The 20912-nt window shown below is 45.0% G+C and overlaps 1 protein-coding gene across 2 annotated transcripts in view; it reads left to right on the forward strand.

The window, feature by feature from the left end:
- Nucleotides 1-7694: 7694 nt before the first annotated feature.
- The window catches only part of PRKG2 (protein kinase cGMP-dependent 2), a 61297-nt gene continuing 48079 nt past the window's right edge, over nt 7695-20912 (forward strand). Inside the window, exons 1-2 of one of the 2 annotated variants that reach the window (XM_030010729.1) lie at nt 7695-7865; nt 10212-10381. In XM_030010729.1, coding sequence (XP_029866589.1) covers nt 10329-10381 — 53 coding nt within the window. In that variant the 5' untranslated portion in view covers nt 7695-7865; nt 10212-10328. Of the gene's footprint in view, nt 7866-10211; nt 10382-17553; nt 17677-20912 lie in introns of those variants that run through there. The other variant, XM_030010739.1, reaches the window with a different exon arrangement.

Here is a 20912-nt window from a genome sequence, read left to right on the forward strand (position 1 = left end):
CGCTCAGCGGCCCCCTGAATCCTTTCTCCGAGGGACTGGACATCTATTTTTAAAGCGTCCGGTAGCCCTCTAATAAGGGGTCTAAGGTGGTGGGGTTCCACTGGTGCAGCCGTCGATATCCCTTGCTGCCCCCTTTCGTACATTGCCTGGGCACACGTGGCTTTTTGCGCTCCCTCCGCTAACTCCGACAATCCGTCTCTGCTTGGGGTCCGCACGCGATAGGCTACCCAGGACGTTATCGACTGATCACCTGCTGGTCCATCACTCAGAAACACTCCCGGTCCCCAGAAACCCCTCGCTTCATCATCACTTAATAGTATCTGATCTCCCCCTGTTAAAGAAACTCTCCACAAATACTCAGTTTTCAGTTCAGCCAGGTGGGCCCACAAAACTGCTGGGCATGCTGCAAGGGATTGAATTTCTTACTGGGACGGAGAACAGAGATTAGGCTTGTCTTCGGAAGCCATAAGGCAAGTAGTTAGGCAGCGTGAGATCTGCGGAATAATACGACATGCTCACAAAGCGTGAGTGATGAAACAGCGCACGTGATGGGAGAAATGCATGTTTGGAGAAGCCTGGCCAGCAGGTTACATAGCCTCCTTTGGTTCCAGCAAGACCGGCAGGCACTGCGGTCTCACAGTGGTACAGCTATCACCATGGTGACTGGAAGTTTTCTGCTGGGAAAACAAATAGGAGTAGCATCCTAGGAGAAAAAAATAAGTGTATCTGTCACCATGGAGTGCCACTTGAGCTAGAGTCAGATAATGAAAGTCCTTTTGGAAAAAAAAAAAACATCCAAGAATGGGCTGCAGGTCACGGAGTAGACTGGGTACATTGTACTCCCTATCACCTCTGGCCAGCTGGAAAGATAGAATGGTACAATGGCTTACTTAAAGCCATGCCCAAGTGCCCTGGAGAAAGAATCTCCAGGAGTGTGAACCTCCCCTCCAGGAAGCTATATGACTAATCAGCACAAAGCCAGGAAATTGTCACCATGAATGTCATCATTTTCTGCCCTGCAGAAAACCTTATATTCCTGGGTGAAAAAGTACCAGTCAGGTATGCCAACACTTGGATTGGGAAGTGAGTTTGTGTTTCTCACCCTGCGGCTGTTGAAATCCCTTAGGAGAAGATGAGATTTTAGGCTCTAATTCCAAAGGGAGAGATCTCCTTAGTGCATAAACACGTTCTTGTTTTCAGTAGGAGCATGTACTTGGTACAAGTAGGTACATTTTTATATTGGGGGTGGTGGTGGTCCATGTTCAGTTTATTCAGCGTGGTTGTAATAAATAGCTGAAATGTAACCAAATGTTGACAGATAGGTTATAAAATGTGTAAAACTGCTGTTGCCTTAGAAGTGGGTTAACTGCTCTCTGCTGAGGAGTTAGAAACTGTCTTGTCACTAAGTTCATATTTAAGTAAGAAATAGCTTCTTCTACTTTGTTGCTCTTTCCTATGGGATTCATTATTTGGGCGAGTATTCTATATATGCTGTATACTCAGTTTTGCTATTTCTTGTGTCCTGGCTTGACTAGGTGTTAGGGGTTTATGTGGTGGAGGTTTTTTTTTTTGGTAGCAGGGGAGGGTGCCACAGGGGTGGCTCCTGTGAGAAGCTGCTAGAAGCTTCCCCAGCTCTGAGTTGGACCCACCTCTGGCCCAGGCCGAGCCCATCAGCAACAGTGGTAGCGTCTCTGGGAGAACAGATTTAAGAAGGGAAACCTGCAGTGAGCAGGGGGATTGGAATGTGAGGAACACCTCTGCAAACACCGAGGTCAGTGAAGAAGGAGGGGGAGGAGGTGCGCCGGGGAGGTGGATGCCCCTGCAGCCCATGGTGAGACTGTTACTGATTTGTCATTGATTTATTATTAATTAGAATTAATTATATTTAATTTTAATATTTTAGCAAAATCATATGTATGTTGTATTTTATATATTTAACCACCAACCAGTGTCTGCTGTGAAATCCCCTGTATAGCCCCGTACCAAGACTGGAGAAATTGGCTAAAATCATCTAGTAGGAACATTTAGAACTTAGATAACAAGATAAAGAAATTAAAATCTGATTATAAAAGAGTTTGGTTTGACTAAAAAGTAGAAAATTGTGAAGCATAAGTATGGGAGTGTTAAGTTTGAAATGTAGCCTTAGGAACTTAGGAGCTTAGAAAATGTATAATGTGTAACCATAAGAATTTAAGTATTGTTCAAAATCATTTAACCACAGAAGTCTTGACAAAGATTGGTAGTCTTGTAGTGTTTGTTTTAAACACTAAGGAAACCGTTATGGACACCAGTTTGCTGCTTGGAGACACCTGAGAGGTCAAGAAGCGGACGAGTGAGGAGTGAGGAAGACTATGAAAGACCACCAGAGGACTCCTGAGGACCACCAGAGACCTTTACTGCGCCTGCGTAAAGGACATTTACATATGCTAATGATTTCCCAGAAGTCTAATGAATACGTATAACTTTTCTTGGAAATCTAATGAATATGCATCAATAAGTCCTAATATAAGGTGTATTGTTTTGGTGACAGGTGTGCGTGGTTTGTGAGAGGACTCGCCCGCACACCCGGCTGTCAATAAAGAAGTGTCTGCTTATCTACACTAAATTGGTGTTGATAAGTTCTTCATTCCGAGCTTTTTGGTAACAAGATGGCAGGCTGTCCCCCCCCAGCCCATGGAGGCAAGCGGGGGAGCAGATGCCCACTTGCAGCCTGTGGAGAAACCCACGCTGGAACAGTCAGATGCCCCCAAAGATGGCCGTGACTCCATGGGAAAGCCTGTGCTGGAGCAGCTCGTGACTGAAGATCGGCCCACGGAAAGGACCCACACCAGGGAAGTTTGTGAGGAACTGCAGCCCATGGGAACGACTCACGCTGAAGAAGTTCGTGAAGGACTGTCTCCCGTGGGAGGGACCCCACACTGGAGCAGGGGAGGAGTGAGGAGTCCTCCCCCTGAGGAGGAAGGAGCGGCAGAGACAAGGTGTGGGGAGCTGACCCCAACCCCCATCCCCTGTTCCCCTGCGCCGCCGGGGGGAGGAGGTGGAGAGAACCGGGAGTGGGGTTGAGCCGGGAAGGAGGGACGGGTGGGGGGAAGGTGTTCTAAGGTTTGGTTTTACTTCCTAATATCCTTGTTTTGATTTGATTGGTAGTAAATTAAATTGATTTTGTTTCTTCCCCAAGTTGAGCCTGTCTTTTGCCCGTGACCATAAGTGGGGAGTGATGCCTCCTTGTCCTTATCTTGACCCACGAGCCTGCCTTTATATTTTCTCCTCATCCCACCATGGCTGGGGGGTGGGGAGGGGAGGGAAGTGAGCGAGTGGCTGCGTGGAGCGTAGTTACCAGCTGGGCCTAAACCACGACACTAGGTCATGATTTCTTTTAATACAGTAGACTGGCAAATAAATGTACAGTAACACTGCTAAGGGGAAAAGCACTAAACGTTGCCATATCAAATGTCCAAATGGATCCAAATCCAGATGGATTTGGTCAACTTAATTACACTTTGGAGAAAACAAGGGAAAGGGAGCTAAACAGCGTGTGGCTGTAAAACAAAGCAAAACCAAGAAAAGCAGAAAGTTCATGCCATCTCTGGTAAAAATCTGCTTCTGCATTTTTTTCAGACTACAATTTGTTTTCTTATGTGTCCATATGAGTGAGACAATTTGCCATTGGTTCTAAGCCAGTTATGCCATTGCAAATTTACCATTTGCCCATTGCTCATGGGTTTTGCTGCACAGCTACACTATTAAGTGCTGTGTGACATGGGGATGGTGGAGTAAGCAAGTCAGGAAAGCTGATTTGTCCCTCAGGTGTGGGGAGCATCTCACCTCATCTCAGGTAGATCTGCATGGTGCTGTCACTGGTGTGCTGTTTCTAAAGATAAGGAAAGTTTTTTCTTCTAGAGTTTTCAAGATATCCCCTTCTGTCAATATTATAGGAAGCAAAATAAGTTAATAGCTCCCAGCAGCGAGAACATGATTCCAGCTTGCCTCTCTTGAGAATTTCCACAAGAGTCTGGTTTGATTACAAAGGTTGGAACTGAAATTAATGATTTCTTTAGCAGCAAACAGGGTGGTTTTGCTGAGATGGTTTCATATGCAGTCGTGCAGAGCATTTTCTATGGCACTTTCCATGGGCTCCTCAGACTCCTTCTTTAAGTAAGATACTGGACAATGATACCCCCTGCAGATGAGATGCATCCTGATTTGTTGTCACAGTGCTAAGGCAGTTGTCCTCTGATAAAGCAGCTCTAAAAATATTTCTTAAGGAGGTCAGTCACTTAAGCTCACAGAAAAAGCCTGCTTGGGAGTGGCCCTCCTGCAGAAGCACTGAGTAATTGACATCTTGATTGGTGATTTAATGGGTTTTGCTTGGAGCACTCAAGAACTGCTCTCTGTTGAGACAGTCTTCCTGAGTGTTTTCCTAGGATTAGGAATATTATAATAATCCGTCTTTGGGTTTTCTTTCTGACTGTGTTATCTGGGTTCCCCCACCCACCTTCTTTTTAATGGTCAAAATATATGTCAGTGTTTTCCCTGTAGAACAGAGCTGTTCTTCCTCCTTGCCGGGTCATTCACTGGATGTGCCTCAGTTTGCATGGACCAATGGGATTTCCCAAGCAACAAATTGTTGCAGAGCCTAGAGGTGCCAGCAGCCACCAAGGATGTAGTAGACAAGGTAACACTGCAGGAAGGGCAAATATCCCCTCCCTCCTTTCTTACTTAGGAAGAAATTACACCTGTACTGGAGAAAACAAAATGTATCCAAGAAGAAGAGGAGGTAGGGACTGCAGGCAGATGGAGGTGGTCCAGGAAGGTTACACACACTGTCTGGAAACTCTGCCTGCTGCCAACTCATCCTGGCTGTCAGAAGGAGGAGTAAAAAGCAGTTACCTGTACAGGCAGGAATAACTGAAGCTGCTCTTTGCAATATGGAGCATCTATGTAACTGACATTGCTTGGGGATGTGTTGCTCTGCAGATGGAGTCCCAAGCTGAAACAGCCTCCTCTCCGGCTCTGGGCACATTTGCATTTTGCACATTTGCAGAAGCAACCTGCAGTCTTGGGTGCACAGCCTGCCCTTTCCTTTAAACACCCAGGAGCAGCAGGTCCCTGAGGCTTGAGGAGGAGAGAAAATGAGTGGCAAGGTAGAGGGGGAACAAAAATTAAAATAGATCCCTTCTGCATAGCAGAGTTTGGTTTTCCTACCACTAGGCCAAGGTGTAAGAAAAAAGACCCTGCATCCCTTGTTCAGCTTCCCTTGTTCAGCCAACCACCAGATGTCCACACTGAACACACAACTGAAAGGTAGCAGTTGGGAAAAGGAAAGGAGACCAAAGTGGCAGGGAGGAGAAGTGCAAAGGGACCTGGAAGGGCTTATTGCCAGGCCTGGACACCCTTGAGGCAGGGATGATCCTCAGGCCTCTTTTGGCAAGCTTTCATTTCACAGTCCAGGAATACATTCCCACCACCGGGGATGTTGAATTGAGATTGATCTCTTTGGAGAAAAAGGAGGAAAAAGGGAGGTTCCTCCAGTTCCAGTTGGTGTAGTATAAAAGGAACTAGGCCTTAAGCCTTATTGTTTTAAGACTATTCATATTAGACATGTAACTAATGATTAGAAATTGGTTTAGATATGATTAACAGAATGCAGGTGCTTATAAAACAATATCTATGAGCTGCTTAATTCTTCTATGAGACTCCCTCTTCATGGCTCGCTTAAAATCCAGTCTAGCTGAATCAACAGAGGAAGGATCATACATCTTAGACCTAAGACATGGGAGTAAGTGATTAACTTTAGAACAAGATAAATTAAGGAAATAACCTGAGTAGTTTCTTTAGAAATTCATAGGTACCTTTGATGTGTAAGAAGATAAGTGATGATGGTGACCGGAGACCTTCTGCCTATGACCACCAATCTCAGAAGAACCGAGACATGAGAATGGAGAATGGATGAGATAAGATGATGAATGATAATGATATGAGAACAGAAAATCGGCTGGAAAATTACAGAGACTTTGGCTGGAAAATTACAGAGACTTTGGACTGGGACAATGGGTGGCAAAAGGGTATATAAGGTTTGGAAACTTTTGGAATTGTGCCATTCACTGCGGTGGTGGCCCAACTCTGAGTTGTGAATAAAGCAAACCTAGAGAAACCCACGTTTGAAAATTCTTTAACATGTAGGATGTGGCGGTGGTACGCTTTTGGTATCAGTGTTAGGGAGCACGGCTATGGTTATTTAATCTGGCTGCTCAAAGGTGGGTGCCTGTCTTGTCTGGTTAGGATGGCAGAGTGCAGAGGGGAGTAGTGCCCTGGAGGTGCTCGGGCTCTTTGGTGGGATAGGAAGCCACTAAGGACCTGGACTGAGACAGCCTTGTCAAGTCCACACAGCAAATGTGGCCTGTGCAGTTCCAGCATTGTGGTGCCCAGGCTGGGGTGTAGCTGGTGCCGGTGTCTTGGCACTGTGCTCCCCAGTCTTCTAGTTTTGGAGTTAACCTCCACCTCAGAGCTTTTGTGCATGCGCATGCGCACGCACACACACACATATTTAACAAATCTTCTAAATAAACTGCCTGAAGAGAGAGATAAAAAGTAATTTAATTATTACAATCTTAAACACTCTTCCATCTATAGTGTTGTAAGAAATGCTGTCAAGTCTGATGAATTAAAGAAGCAGACAATTCCTTCACACTTTGTCACTTAGAAGTTTCCAGTTAAAATGTGGTTTTTTTCTGTTTGTGCTGTTTCTGCTTAGGTGACCTCCTGTAGGATACAGATAGCTGGCTGTGTATCCCCATAGGTCAAACAAGACACTTTTAGCTTATATTCCTCTCACTTTTTACTGTTCTTTTTTTCTTTTAGGCTAACAGAGGGCTGTCACACCACAGAGGAAGAAAAACCATGCATGGTCATAAGCAAGAGTCAGTTTTCCTAGATCAAAGGAAATGAGCTGGACAGCAGTGAAGAAAACTGATGTGATGAGTATGCAATCATATAAAGAAGCCATAGAAGGAACTATACATGTAATTAAAGACAGAAAAATGTGTGCCTGCACAACACGCTTAGATTTGTGATCTTACCATCTGAGGAAACTGTGCAATCTCCCTAAATTCTGCTGGCCTTTTCTTCAGATGTAGTACAGTTATATTCCTTATGAGCCGGAACTTCTGGCTTCTCTATACTTCTGTCTCACTCACAGACACCTCAAATGCTCCTTTGTCATGTGCAAGACCTACCTCCAATTCTTGCTCCCCTTTCTTTTTGTCCCTATAATTAAATTTTATCTTTCCATGCTGTCTTATTAGGCTTGGGATTTTCTTCTTTTCTTTAAGGTGCGATCCTGCAGTGCCCTGGTCACACTAACCACGTAAGGGCACCAAGCTACATGTGTGAGATTGTACACCGAGTTCAGAGCACCATGTGCTCAAATACCTTGCTGGATCCAGTTAGGGCAGATCCATTTACAGAGCTCAGCTGCCTCCCACTTTTTTTTCATTTTAGTTTATCCTTCAGCTTCCTCTACGAATCTCAGGGATGCTCTTCTCACAACATGGAAATAAAACTAGCATTCTTGAGGCACTGTGTATTTTTAACTGTTGCTTATAAATGCTTCAGGGCAGGCAATGTATGGTGTATTGTCTCTGTACTGAGCCACCTAATTACATGTTACAGTTTGTCTCCATTTATTTTCTTAGAAACATGAACACAAAAGAGACTGTGCCACTCAAGGGAGCGTGGAAAAGCTGAAGGAAGAATTTGAACAGCAAAGAGTGTACTGTAGAATATTTTCTGAGATAGAGAAGTGATAGTCATTGTGTACTTACTGAAGAGAAGAAAGAAGTAGTTGTTCCCAAGGTCTTTATAAGGTATTAATGTGAAAGTAATGTGGAGCAAACAGCTTCTATGGTAGTGTGTATGGTAGTGTGGTTCCTGGCTCTGTTCCTATTTGGAGCCTCAGTGAGCCAGTTCTTTTGCTTAAAATAATATACAGCCTGAAGTATCTCACTGATTCAGACCCTAGGAAACCTCATAACCATGGTCACAGGATTCAGAAATCAAGTAGCCAGTTGTCTCTACATCCACCTCTGTGTGACTTTGCTGTATGATGTCAATCTCATTTTGCTTAGAGGGTTTAGTAGAATCAATATATGTTCTCTGCCACAGCAAGTGGTCATGAGTAGTGATGTCCCATGTTACAAAACTAATAGCTAGTTGCCTTGAACATGTTCTTGTAGCATTTTTATTAGATTGCTATTGTTAAGGTCACACAGTGGATTTAGACAGGCTACAGTTGTATTGTTATAAAGTTGTATCTTCCAGGTTGCTATAGGAGAAATGGCACAGGCGGTTGTAACTGGGCCCACGTTAAAGAGTTTCTGGTGTAGTGGTTTGATTAAAATTTATAATACATCTATAACTGAAAAACATTAGCAAGATACAACCTCCCTGGGAAGCTTTGACTTAGACTGGGTGCTGGGTCAAATCTTGACCTCGTAGAAGTCATCAAGACAATATTTATTCCATAATGCTAATCTTCTGTTTATCATTTTGTTTTTACTTCCAGTGCCAAATACAATACAGTTTTGAAGTATTGTAAAACTGGTATTACAATATTTTCAATATTGAAATTTCAATTTTGAAAGGCTGGCCAGGGATAGAAATTAGTAATTTTGGCCTCTTGAAGGACATTCAGAACATAGAAAATGCCATCTGTCCATAGCACCACAGGAGAATTTTTAGTTCAGAGTCCCTGTTGATGATAGATGTTTTACAGGAACCTGAAACTTGCCCAGTGAGCTAAAGAGCACAGGGCAGTAGCACCAAGCCTCCTGATCCCAGCTAGATGATCAGCTTGCCTATGCAGCTATGAGAACTTGGAGCCTTTCTTCAGCTTGCCTTAACACTGCACAGGCAGTTGAGGTCCATGGCTCTTTTGTGGGTTTTTGTTACTTTTTAACTTAGCCATTTGTCTCAAATGCATGACTTGACAGAGTATCCCAGGTGAGAACTTGATGTGATGTAAAAATGAGATCCAGGTCAAAACTAGGAAAGGTATGCATGCAAAAAGTAACAACAAAAGCAGGATGCTTCGGAATGTGATAGCTGAACTAGAAAAAAGGCGTGCCTTTTTATGTGTGCTAAATCTTGATTGCATCCTAATACCAGAGTAGAATAGCTACTGTATCTCTTTCCATTAAAAGCCTTTTGAGTTCGCCTGAGTCTTGCTGCCATGAATATACACAACTTGTATTCGTTTTTGCTTTTGAGATCTTCTTCATCTGTGGTGGGGGAGGACAGCAAGTGGGAACTGATCTAGATCTAGACTCAGTGTGTAGAAGGCCGGCCCTTTCACTCTCTCTCTCTCTCTCTCTCTCTCTCTCTCTCTCAAAGCAGGTGGTGCTATTCCTGACAACTAATAGCACTATTTTCAGCCTGAATGATTGCATATGGCCCAGGCAGAAGCTCTTTAGCATACCAGCACAGGCCCTTTAGGTGCCCTCTATTGCTTTGTTCAGGCTGCCTCCATTCGTAGCCCATACCTGAGGGGATAGCGGCTGACTTTGGGCTGATGCTCAATGATGTCCCACAAAGATGGGCAAGGAGCAGTTCAGGAGTTTGGTGCTGGCTCTCAATGCAATGAGAAAAGCAGAAGAGCCAGCAAAGATGACAAAATGATCTGTGTCAGGTGGAGCTCTGTTGCAGTTCACTTCTTTCCTGGATCTTGCACTGCCCCAGCTTACACTATTCATCCTACATTGGTCAAACTGAGTGAGAGTGGTGGAACCTGAGGGTTTGGGGCAAGAATTTTCCCGTGCAGAAATCCTGTCAAACTGCTGCCAGACATACCTTTGCTGTGCTTTCATTTCCAAGGGCTAGAGTATTCTTGGCTAGAGGAAGTTATGGCCAAGTAAAAGCTAGCCTGGTGAGTGAACTGACACTGAATAAGGCAGTGTTCAAATGCTTATTTATTATTTGGGGAAAAGATGGCACATAAATATCCATTATTTTGTGTAATTGAATGACTGGTTTCTGTTTGGGAATTAAGCAGCAATGCCATTTCCCTTGTACAGTCCCTCTTTCATATGCCGTAAACTTTATTATCATATCTGTAGAAGGAGACTGCTCAAGATGCGCTAGCATCATTCAGTCTGTTGATTAATTATAACGAGAGGCAGTAAAATGTGGTAAACTTTGCCTGGTGATCTTTTTAGGGCCATGAGAAGCTGCCTTTCCTACAAGGCAAGAGAGGAGGACTTTTCTGGCAAACAGTGATGGAAAGAAAAGCAGGATCTCTCTCGGTACTTGCTGTGCGCTGAACAACTGCTGCCATGAGCCTGGCCTCAAGCCAGGACTGCAGCACCATCTCTTGCCAAGGAGAGGGGTGGGACATGGCACGTGCGGTACTGGGACTGTGAGGGGGCCCTGGCAGTCAAGCTGCGGGGGCTACACCTGGACTGTCGCTAATCTGCTGGATGGCCATGGCCAAAGGACTCTATTTTTCTGCCCTTCCCTTTGTCCCCACCAGCGCTGATGTGTCCTGACCGCATAGACTTCAGGGTCCTTGGGGAAAAGTGTCTCTCTTGAATTTTTGTACACAGATAAAACTTTGGGCATATTTACAAAGGTCTGAGCAGAAGTGAGGCTGTAAATACTCTAGGGCTTGTGGGAGACTATTATAAGACAGATTAATAATTAGTGTCAATTGCCTTTTCAGGACTCCAGCCTTGCCTATGTCTTCCAGCTTAGAGTCATCCCTGTAACAGAATTAATGTATTTTTTTTGCCCCATTTGGCTGAATTTGAGTGAAGGATGTTTGCTTAACATGGCTGAAGTGGAGAAAGCACCCATACATTAGGTTGTCTCCCTCCCACTTGCTTTCTTGCTGCTCATGATGCATCTCCCTCTTTCAGCCCATGGATTTTGGTGAAGCAGCTGCAGTATGGCCAGCCCCTCTGGGCACAGCACACACCCTCGGGAGCCTGGAAGCTTGAGGGCTCCCAGGTGCGTGTGGGACAGTGTCTTGGAGCATAAATCACTGGTGCAGAGTGGTGTCTGCTTGTAGGAACCTTGCTCAAAGTCAGCACTGGGGCTTCTAAATAAAAACTTAGAATTTTTATTTACTACAATTCCTGTCATTGCCCGTTTGAGCTATTTGCTGTTTTCAAAAGCATAGAGATGAATAAGAGAGGTTAAAGTATATCCTGAAGCTGCTGATAATTAGTGTGGCTGCACTCCCTATTCATGTCAGGTACCAGACCTTTTATTATTTCAAAGGTGGGGGACATGATTTTTGTTTGCCTTTATTTTTAGCCAAGAGAGAGAACAGCTGTGCTGTCTGTGATTCTGATCTCAGGTCTCTGACAAGTAGTTCTGTTTCGAAAGCAAACTTTGACAGAGGAGGAAAATGGACTTTTGAGTGTGGTATGACCTCAGGAAAGCTTAAGCTTCATTTGACGGTTTCACTTGACAAAGTTTTTATGCCTAAGGAAATGAGACAGACCATTAAAGCCAGACAGCCCCTGTCTGGTTGATGAAATGATGCAGTACATGTAAGTTTAACCCTTACAATCATACTTACTTTTTTTTTAATTCCTTGACAGCAGTAGGGCTTAGATGATTTATGTGCTTTAGATTTCAAACAATATTTTGGTTTTGTTTTTTTAATTAAGGGTCTGCTCCAAAGATGGTTAGTTCCCTGAGGTGCTAGATGAGCCAAAACCACAAAAATATCACCACCGCTACAAAAAACCTTTTGTGGGGGGGGAGAAGGGACAAACCCTAAACAAAACACTCTTTCTGGGATTACAGTGGGCAAGTAAGTGTGTCATGTTTCAGGTAGAAGTACATCTTCCAGATTACTGATTCAACAGGCTAGCCACAGAATTAAGAGCAAAATTCTTAGAATACAGAAATATTTCCCAAAGCATGAAAGAAACAGAAGCATTGTTATTTTGTAATCCCTACCTGTTTGATTCCTATCTACAACAACAAAAAAAACAAAAAAAACCAACAAAACGTTTAATACCATCAGTTTTGTTCTACTTCAAAACATGAACTCTGCAGCAGCTGATGCCTTGAATAGAGGCTGGAGTTGAAAGACTCCATCGTATTTTGTAGCACTTAATTTGTGCTTGCTTGAGTGACTTTGAAACTTTTGGTACGTGAGAAAACCTTGAGGTTTGCTAACCGTATGCACAAATAGATAAGAAGCCTTAAGTTCTGCTGAGCTTTGTGATTAAAACTTGCCAGGACCAGCTAACTAGGAAGCAGAGATGAACCACCTGAGATGACCCGCACTACACATGCCTTAAGGGAGAGTTCAATTAGTGGACACCAAGATAATGACCACCAGAGCGTTTTGAAGACCTCAAAAGACCACCGGTCCATTTAATAGTGCATGCCCAAAAGTGTGGACACTATGTAAATTATTTCTGAGAAATAACATGAATATGTACGACAGTTCTGGGAAATACAATGAATATGTATATATTGGAACAGTACAAGCTTTGCTTGCTGTAGGCAACAGTATGCACATTAGAAAGAACTATTCCCCCATGCATCCGGCGCTGCAATGAAGATTGCCTGCTTTCTAAAACTCCAAAATTGAGTCTTAGAGCTTCTTCGACCAGCTTTTTATGGTAACACAGCAAGGCATGATCTAAAGCCCCATCTTTTCAAGTTCCTGCTCCTCAATACTTCATGGCCATAAATATCTCATCCCTTTCTTGTTAAGAGACAGCAATACAAATGGAAAGGATTAACAACGGGACACTGCTGTTGTGCTTTGTAGGTTTATTGCTGCCCCTGCAGTTTGCAGATAGGACAGTGGGAGTTGGAGACTATAGGGCTTGTGTAATATGATTGTACAGTTTTTTCTTTCAGTACATGCTGTCCAGGAAAGAACAGAAAGTGAGAGCTGAGTTGCTTCAGAGTCATTTCAGCTCCTTCTCCCTTCTATTGCAAGGGGGCACAGGAACACTTCTTGCCTCTGTCTGCTGGTGCATCCCTCCTGCACCTTCTGCTTCTCCAGGCTGTCTGCTGGCACATTCCTCTGCAGAAGCTTCAAGGCTGTTTAGGCAGCTTAGAGGAGCTCTGTGAATGCCCAGAGCAGTCAGGAAGAGTGGAGGCCTTTGCTATGTACATGCTCTCAGAGTCCTCTCTTTAGGTCCTCCATGAGGCTGCTAGACCACAACCTCCTTCATTACAAAGACCCACCGACACCTGTGGATCTGGTCATAAATCTCTTTCTTTTTTCTGTTTACCCCCATGCACACACACTTCCCATGGTAGCCATTCCCTTTACCTTCTCAGCTTCTTTCACCAGGTCTCCTAGCTGATGCCTGTGCATCACTGCTGTCACAGTTAGCCAGGAGCCCCTTTCCATAGGGTGCAGCCCTCTGCCTAAATTCTGCCTTGCCTTTTAAGAAATCAGAGCCTCTTAAGTCAGACATAAGACATTTATTTGGACCCAGGATGAGCTCTCTTACTCACTGCAGGTTGCAGAGCTAGTCAGCACATCAAAGTTGAAGATGATATATAATGCTCTAGTACATCTAAATTAGTGAGGTGGCTTGACATTCCTGTACAGAAGAAAAGAAATCCCTGTTAGGCAAAATCTTATTTCTTCATTCTCCATGAAAACATCTTTGAGCCATGCAGTTACAGTTTTCCTAAAAGGACCCCCCTCCTGGTATACCAGCTTCCAGTAACTTTATCTGCAAAAGCCTCTGTTCAGTTTCTGTAGCTTCATGCTGGCCCAGAACCTTGTCACTGCTGAACCCAACAGCCTGGGGTGCAGATTTCTAGCTCTAGATTTTCATCAGTTTCCATCTGTTCTAGCATAGAAAGCCATATGTTTCTTGGTGACTTTCAGTGGGGGCGAGTCACCTATAAGCAGGTAATGCCACAATACAGCGTCTAACCACAAATCCTGGGCTGTAGTGCACTCATATTAACCTGCTCAAAGGGAAAAAACACCCAAATACAAACCAACTCACAATAAAACTGAAACAAGTAGCAAGTTTTCCAAGTTTTTAAACTATAACTGCTAACAAATGAAGTTCTAGTCTAGGTTGACCAAAGCTTCCCTAACTGTAACCCAGACATATCACTACCCTGAAACATGTTCTGCGAAAAAAAAAAGTCTCTGTAATATATCTAAGGAATAGGGCAGCTTGGGATTTCTGGGAGCATTACTGGTTCTGTGATCTCTGAAGTATTTCTTTACCATATTAGGTCTCTGAACCACCCATGCCCCCATCTTTGTCCTCCTAAGATCTTCTTACCTTATAGGTTCTCAGGCTGGTAGCAAAATCCTTCCAATATGACATGGAAATATTAGCAGACAGCTGTGACAAAGTTGCTCTTAGATAACTGATTCCTGGCTTCTACAGGTGACTGCAGTTATGCATAAAACACAAGACTATAGTGTAATGTAGTTTGATGTGCTAGGGAACAACAAAAGAAAGGCTGTTAAAGAAAGGTGAACCAGGAGGGTGAAAGAAGCACAGAAATCACACAGCTAGCAAGGCAAGGGCCTTGCTGACCAGGGCCTACTCCCACAGTACCTGAGTGAGATAGCAGAGGCAGAGATCATGGCCAGTCCAACCAAGAGTCAAGATCATAAGGCAACATCATAGTGATGAGGCAGATCCAAGGTCAAGCCAGGAACTCAGTCCACAGGTTAGGGTTAAGATCAAGTACAGTGTTGCCAGGCATGTTTCTACTCAGATAGTAAGGACCAAGATCAAGCCAGGCTGAAATCTGGATCAAGGACCTTAGAAATTCATTACAGTTGTAGCTAAGCTGGAGATGACTACTACTCTACCACCGTACATGAGATGAGAACTAAAACCTCCAGGCTGAGCTTAAAAAGATCTCCTGGGCCCATGGGTGTAGGTGGAGGCACCAGGTGGGGTTGATTGGGCCATTAAGCCTTATTAGTGCCCTCAGAGCCCCAACACCAAGTTCCATTCAGATATCTGCAAGTCATTTCTGTGTGATCTTGGGCAACTTCTTTCTCTGTATGGGACTGTCCTTCCATCCTCCTTGGTCACCTTGTCTATTGTAATTGTAAACTCTTAAAATAGGAACTGTTGTTTATTCTATGCCTGTGCGGCAATAAGCATAGGAGGGCCTTCATCTTGACTGAGCCTGCTGATAATGAGGCATGTAGTAGCTGTGCACAAACGTGTTCCTGGTCAGATTCCTACAAAAGCTTATGTGCTGTGCAAACAGTAAACATTCCTACCTCCTGGCCTGACACAGCCCCAAGACAGTTTCTTTCACAGTCCTGCCCTCAGTATGTTTTGCCTCGGGTAGGCTTTGCCATGATGTTGGAACCATGCGACACTGTGAAATCAATGTGCCTGTGCCCAGCACCCCAGCTGCAGCATGTGCAGAATTGTGTTCGGGATTGCTCTGAGGCTGTCACTGCAGCTGATACATGACATAGGTCTCAATTTATTAAAAGCTCAATTTTTGCTGCTCACTTTTAAAAATCTTAGTGCAGGGCTGTTTCTTTGTGCATTTGAGATGAAAGCAGAGGATAGAGTGCTGAGTATTACATCGTTGTTTGTTTGTTTTTTCCACAAAATCTCAGTTTAATTCTTTCAGTCGTGCTTTGTTATCCAGGTTTTCCTTATTAGAAATCTTAGTTGCTAACATCCTTAATGTGTGAACCGCTCATATCTTTTAAGTTCCAGACTGCTGTTAGAATCTGTAGTAGTATCTCCAGTGGGTTTTTGAAAATGGAACAGTTTTCTAACAATGTAACTTACATGCCGTGAACAGTAACAAAAAATCTGTAACAAGTTAAATGAAAATTTACCCTTTGACTGCAGTGGAAATGGGCCTTGTCCTTAAACCTGCATCAACAATAGCTCAGCTGTAATGCTTATTATCCAGGAGTTTAAATGAGAGGATATATCCACCGTAGCTCTGTACTTTCTGATTATCAGGCTGCTGGCAAGAAAACAATTTCTGAAGTCTCCTGGTAGGCAAACTGGGGGTACCTTTTACCTTTTTTGACTTTACCAACAAAAAGCAAGACCCCGGACAGCCCTGGCGTAGTGTAATTAGGGAGCAGCCTCCAGACTCCTGACTGCATTTCTTACGTAGCTTTGCAACAGGAAAAGAGGGTGCTGACAAACTGCCTCATGCTCCAGGGAATCTGACTGAATTGCTGCTTCCCAGAGCAGCTCACTTTCAGAGGCCTAAGCAGTTGCTGGGACATGTTTTCTCATCACATGCTTCTCTGATCACTGTAACATTTGTTTTTTTGAGGTATTGAGTAGTCTTTGAAATGTATGTGGCCAACATTTATTTATAATTTTGTCTTTTGTAATTGAGAACTCCATGGTAAGTAAAAGAATGCACAGCCATTCTCAGGCTGGTCCTGTTAGAGTTTGTGAGCTGCTTCATCCCAGCCGTGGGCAGCAATTGTGGAAGCCATGCTGAACACTGACGCCTGTTGAAGCCGAAGGAGGATTTATAGGTAGGCAGACTGGAATCGGTGCATGTGATGGAGTTGCCTGGAGTATTTAATAGACATGCATTTGTAAACATTTTTCACTAGTGGGGCTGCCAGGAATTGCACATGGGAGGGATACCAGCAAAGACTTAGAGATCGCATTTGGTATTTCTCCTCCAGTGCTGGCACTTTTGATCAGTAATTTTAAGTTTGTGAATGGGACAAGAAAGAATTTGGGGTTAATGTGAAGACAGTCTCAAAAGGAGAGGGTAAGTGCAGAGGACAATATTGGAGAGCCGGTGTCCTAGAGGCTACAGGCTTAGACCAAGTCTGCTTGACAGCATCAGTAGGAGAGTTGTGCACGCAGCTTTTTGGCTGTTGTAAAATCCTTTCACTCATGGTCTGGCAGGCTGTTTGGGTCTAACAATCCTTGATTTGAAGACAGCTGTTTTGAATCACCATAAAGATACGCACCAGGAGAGAATGGCCCTTGTGAAACCCATACTCTACTGAGAGTCAGTGTTGAACACAAAGGCAACGCTCTCTTCTGGGGCAAGCCATGGTGCTCGAGCCTGAGTGAGGACAGACCTTGGGACGCGAGAAGATGCCTTGCAGGAGTGCTGTGCAGTGGTGCCTGGGGGTCAGTTTCGGAGAACAAGGGCTGCAGGCTCTCTGCTGCAGCTCAGCCTGTGTGCCCGATAATCACATCAGGACCTCTCTAAAGGGCAGGGGAAAGCAAGCAGGACAAGCACTTGTCAGCATGGCCCGAGCTGGGCCCTGCATTTACCTCTCTGCGAAGTGGAATGGTCTGAGCAGCCCGGCTTGTCCCTGCTGCTCCTGACCCTGCCCGCCTGGGACGGGGCATCCGCCTCCCTGCCGAGCCTGGACATCGCACCGGAGGCTCCCTACGCCCTGCAAGCTCCTGCCTTTCCCCGGGCGGGGGACAGCCCAGCGCCCCCTCAGCCTCCGCACGGCCCCGCAGCCCCCGCTCCGCCGAGGGAGGGAGGGAGGGACGGGCGGGCGGCCGCCCGCTGCCGCTCCCGCCCTCGCCTCACCTCCTGGCTGCCCGCGACGGGCAGCGAGCGAGGCGGGCAGCGGCGTCTCCGCCCGCCCCAGCTCCACGGTGAGCGCGGGAGCATCAGTCCGTCTCTGCCGCCGCCCGGCCCCGTCCTGTCTCGGGGCCCCGGGCCCAGCCGAGCGTGCAGGTGAGGGCAGCCCCGCGGGACCGGGACCGGGACCGAGGAGGAGGCACCGGGCCCTGCCGGTGGGTGCGTGCGGGGACCTGGGGAGGCCGGGACCGCGCCGCGGCGGGTGGGGTGCCTGGAGGAGCTGCGGCCTCCCCGGGGTGACGCCGGGCTCCGGCGGGGCAGGCGCGTCGGCGGTGGTGCTGGCCCGGCAGCACCGGCACCCCGCGGCCCTGAGGTGGACCCGGTTTCTGGGGAGCGCAGCCCGGGCACTCGGCGCCGACTTGCGCTGAATCCCTTGAGCAGCCCGCGCCGGGTGGGGAGCCCGGGCATCCTCTTCTCTCCTGGGTGGGTTTTGGGTCCGCCCGGTTCCTGGCTACGTCTCTGCTAGTGGCAGACCCCTCGAAAAAGCATGTGAGGTGCCCTGTAGTAAACACAGAGCATGCTCTGTTTTTGCTTTTTGTCTTATTACTTATGGGTGAAGATTGGCCAAACCTTGGAGGCATAAGGTTTTAAGTATTCTGTTAGAATTAACTACTGTAATGCTGAATTACCTATCAGTCTTTTCTTGAGTCCTGCTACATACTGGGCCGTGAGTTTCCTGTACCAGTTGCCAATAATGGGCACTGTGTGGAAACAGGGATCTGTCAGATCTGACTGCTTGTTCCATTGTGCACTGACAATTAATTGTGCATATACAACAGGAAGACAGACGTTCCTAATGTTTTCACTCCAATTTCACTCCAGTTTTCATCTCTTCATACTGTAAACCTGTTCCTTTTCTGGATGCAATCTAAATAGGTTTTTCTGTGCCTTGGGGCAGTCACCCTATCCTTTTGTAAAGGTCATTGTAAAATGTCTGTGATACCCTTTTTTTTGAAATGTGGTGACTGCCACTGCATTTAGTAGCAGAGGCTGCCCCCATATTGTGTGTGATATTTCCTGTAATCTCCATTTTTACTCTAGATGTTGTAACGTTTAGTTTAGGTTGGTTGTTGGTTTGTTGTTTGCAGTTGGTTGTGGGTTGGTTGTGGGTTGGTTGTTGGTTTGTTGTTTGGGGTTGGTTGTTGGTTTGTTGCTTGGGGTTTTTTTTAAATATGGTTGCATGCTGAGCTAAGATCTTTGGTTAAGCCATATGCAGTGACACATAGGTACTTCTTCAGAGTTATTTGATTTGGTACCTTGATGTGCAATTTCTTTAAATACTCCTGTGCAGTACAGATTTACCTTTATTTCTGACATACTACCCTGTTGTCAAGCTGAAGCACCAGCTGTCAAAATGCATCCAGGAAATTGGGGCAAAAGAAAAATATTATGCAAAGTCACAATAAGCAAGACCGTTTTAAGGAAAACTAGATTTGCAATGTCAGCTACCTTGTCAAGTATTTAAATTCTAACCCACTGAAGGGTGCAAACCAGAACAGAATTGTGAGTCTGTTAAAAGTATGGTTATCCTAGCCAGTAAAAGCAAATTGCTGAAGCTTCCCAATTTATTTATTGTTGTCTGATCAGTGTACCTTGTCAGGGGCATGTTCTTACCTGGTTCCAATGAAATGGTAAAAGAGATTAGCTTAAGCTACATCACTTGGGATTCAACCTGAAAAAGTTGTACTTCATTCATGAGGCAGACCAACAGCTGCTTTGGGCCTACTGATGACTGATCACAATAGCAGCATGATTGCCTGGTTAGTGCACCAATACTTTTATATAGCTTATTAAAACAGCTTATTGATGAGGCAAAAATCAGAGTCCAAGGAAACAATTTTCTGTTTCATCTGAGGCAGGTACTTCCTGTGCTGTCGTCTTCTGCAATAGCAGGTTACAATTGAACAAGATTCATGAAGAGCCTGAGCAAGGGTTTTGGGAAAAGCTCTATGTGGTGCTAAGGCCCAGACAACACAGCCCTAAGGTCATTCCTTCTCTTGTGGTGGAGGCCTCCTTGGGCTTGAACTAAGCCAAACCGTAACCTGGCACTGTTGTGGCTCACAGATGGGATTTATAGGCAGGCACTGCTCCCCAAGACTAGTTCTGGGGTACACTGGGTTAGTGATTGTTGAACGCTAGACTCCCAAAAGCAACATGTTAGTTTTTCCCCCCTCAACTTGTGCATTTAATACAGTGTGACCTAAGCAGCAGGCACTTCTTCCTCGCTCCTCTTAAAATGATACAATACAATATGCCAAAGACAGTGTCCAGGGAAGAAGGTGGGTCACTGCAAATCTACTGAAGGCTGCTAGTTGCAGCAAGTGCTTGGAGCATGGGTGTTCTGACAGGAGTCCAAGCTCTTTTTTTTTTTTCCTGGTCACTTTTCATGATTAGACAATGGAAAGGGATAATTCACCATAAAAGGTAATTGACAGCAGTAGCTGCTGTTACACTAACAAATAAACATGAGCCAGTTTTAAACGATTAAGAGAGCTCCAGAAACAGCGCCAGGTGCCTGCTCTTGGTAGGAATAAATCAGGTCTAACTCTGTACTGCCCTGAATTTGTCATCAGCAAAAGATAGCAAGGTTGGTCAAACTTTTGGAGTGATGCCTGTATGAGAAAGGACTGAGTAAGCTAGCAGTTGTCATTCTGGGAAATAATTCAGGCTTACGTTCAGGCAGAGAGGTAGGATGGAAATTTAAAAAACAGCATAGAAAAGGTTAATAGAGATAAGTCTTTCTGAAACTGGCTTTTCCTAACTTTGATATCCCTGGTTTTGTACTGGAAGAAACAAACAAAAGAGGTAGTTCTTCATGCAAGAAGGAGACCCGTGCAACTCCTTGTTAGGGTCCTGCCAGGGTCTGCAGATATGAAGCTTACAGGGGTTAGAAGGGATGAGACAAGTACTAGGATTAGAGACCCACTTAGGATTAAAAAAGCATATCAGGCTCAGGAAATACGAAATTTCAGACAGTATTTCAGTCAAGCAGCCCATATGTTCATCCTGTTCATACCCTTTCCTGGGCATCTCCTTATGGCCATGGTTGGAGACAGTTTACAAGCTAGCCAGACCCCTGTTCTGATCAGTATGACTGTTCTTTTACGGTCATAACCCTTAAAGTTTTTTTTTTTTTATTATTATTAACACATATGCTTAACATCCTTTATGCCAGGCAGATATGCACCCACTGGTTCATTTAGTCTGTGTACTCAATAATTATTCCTCAACAGGGAAGTGACCCAACTTTTTTTTTGCTTCTAACAATTTTCTTGCTTCAGCAGTAGAGCACCAAGCTTTTCTCCTTCCTGCTGTTTGTTTTGTCTTTGTTA

Source organism: Aquila chrysaetos, chromosome 1 (genome assembly GCF_900496995.4).
Source record: "Aquila chrysaetos chrysaetos chromosome 1, bAquChr1.4, whole genome shotgun sequence".
In the NCBI taxonomy this organism is placed as follows: domain Eukaryota; kingdom Metazoa; phylum Chordata; class Aves; order Accipitriformes; family Accipitridae; genus Aquila; species Aquila chrysaetos.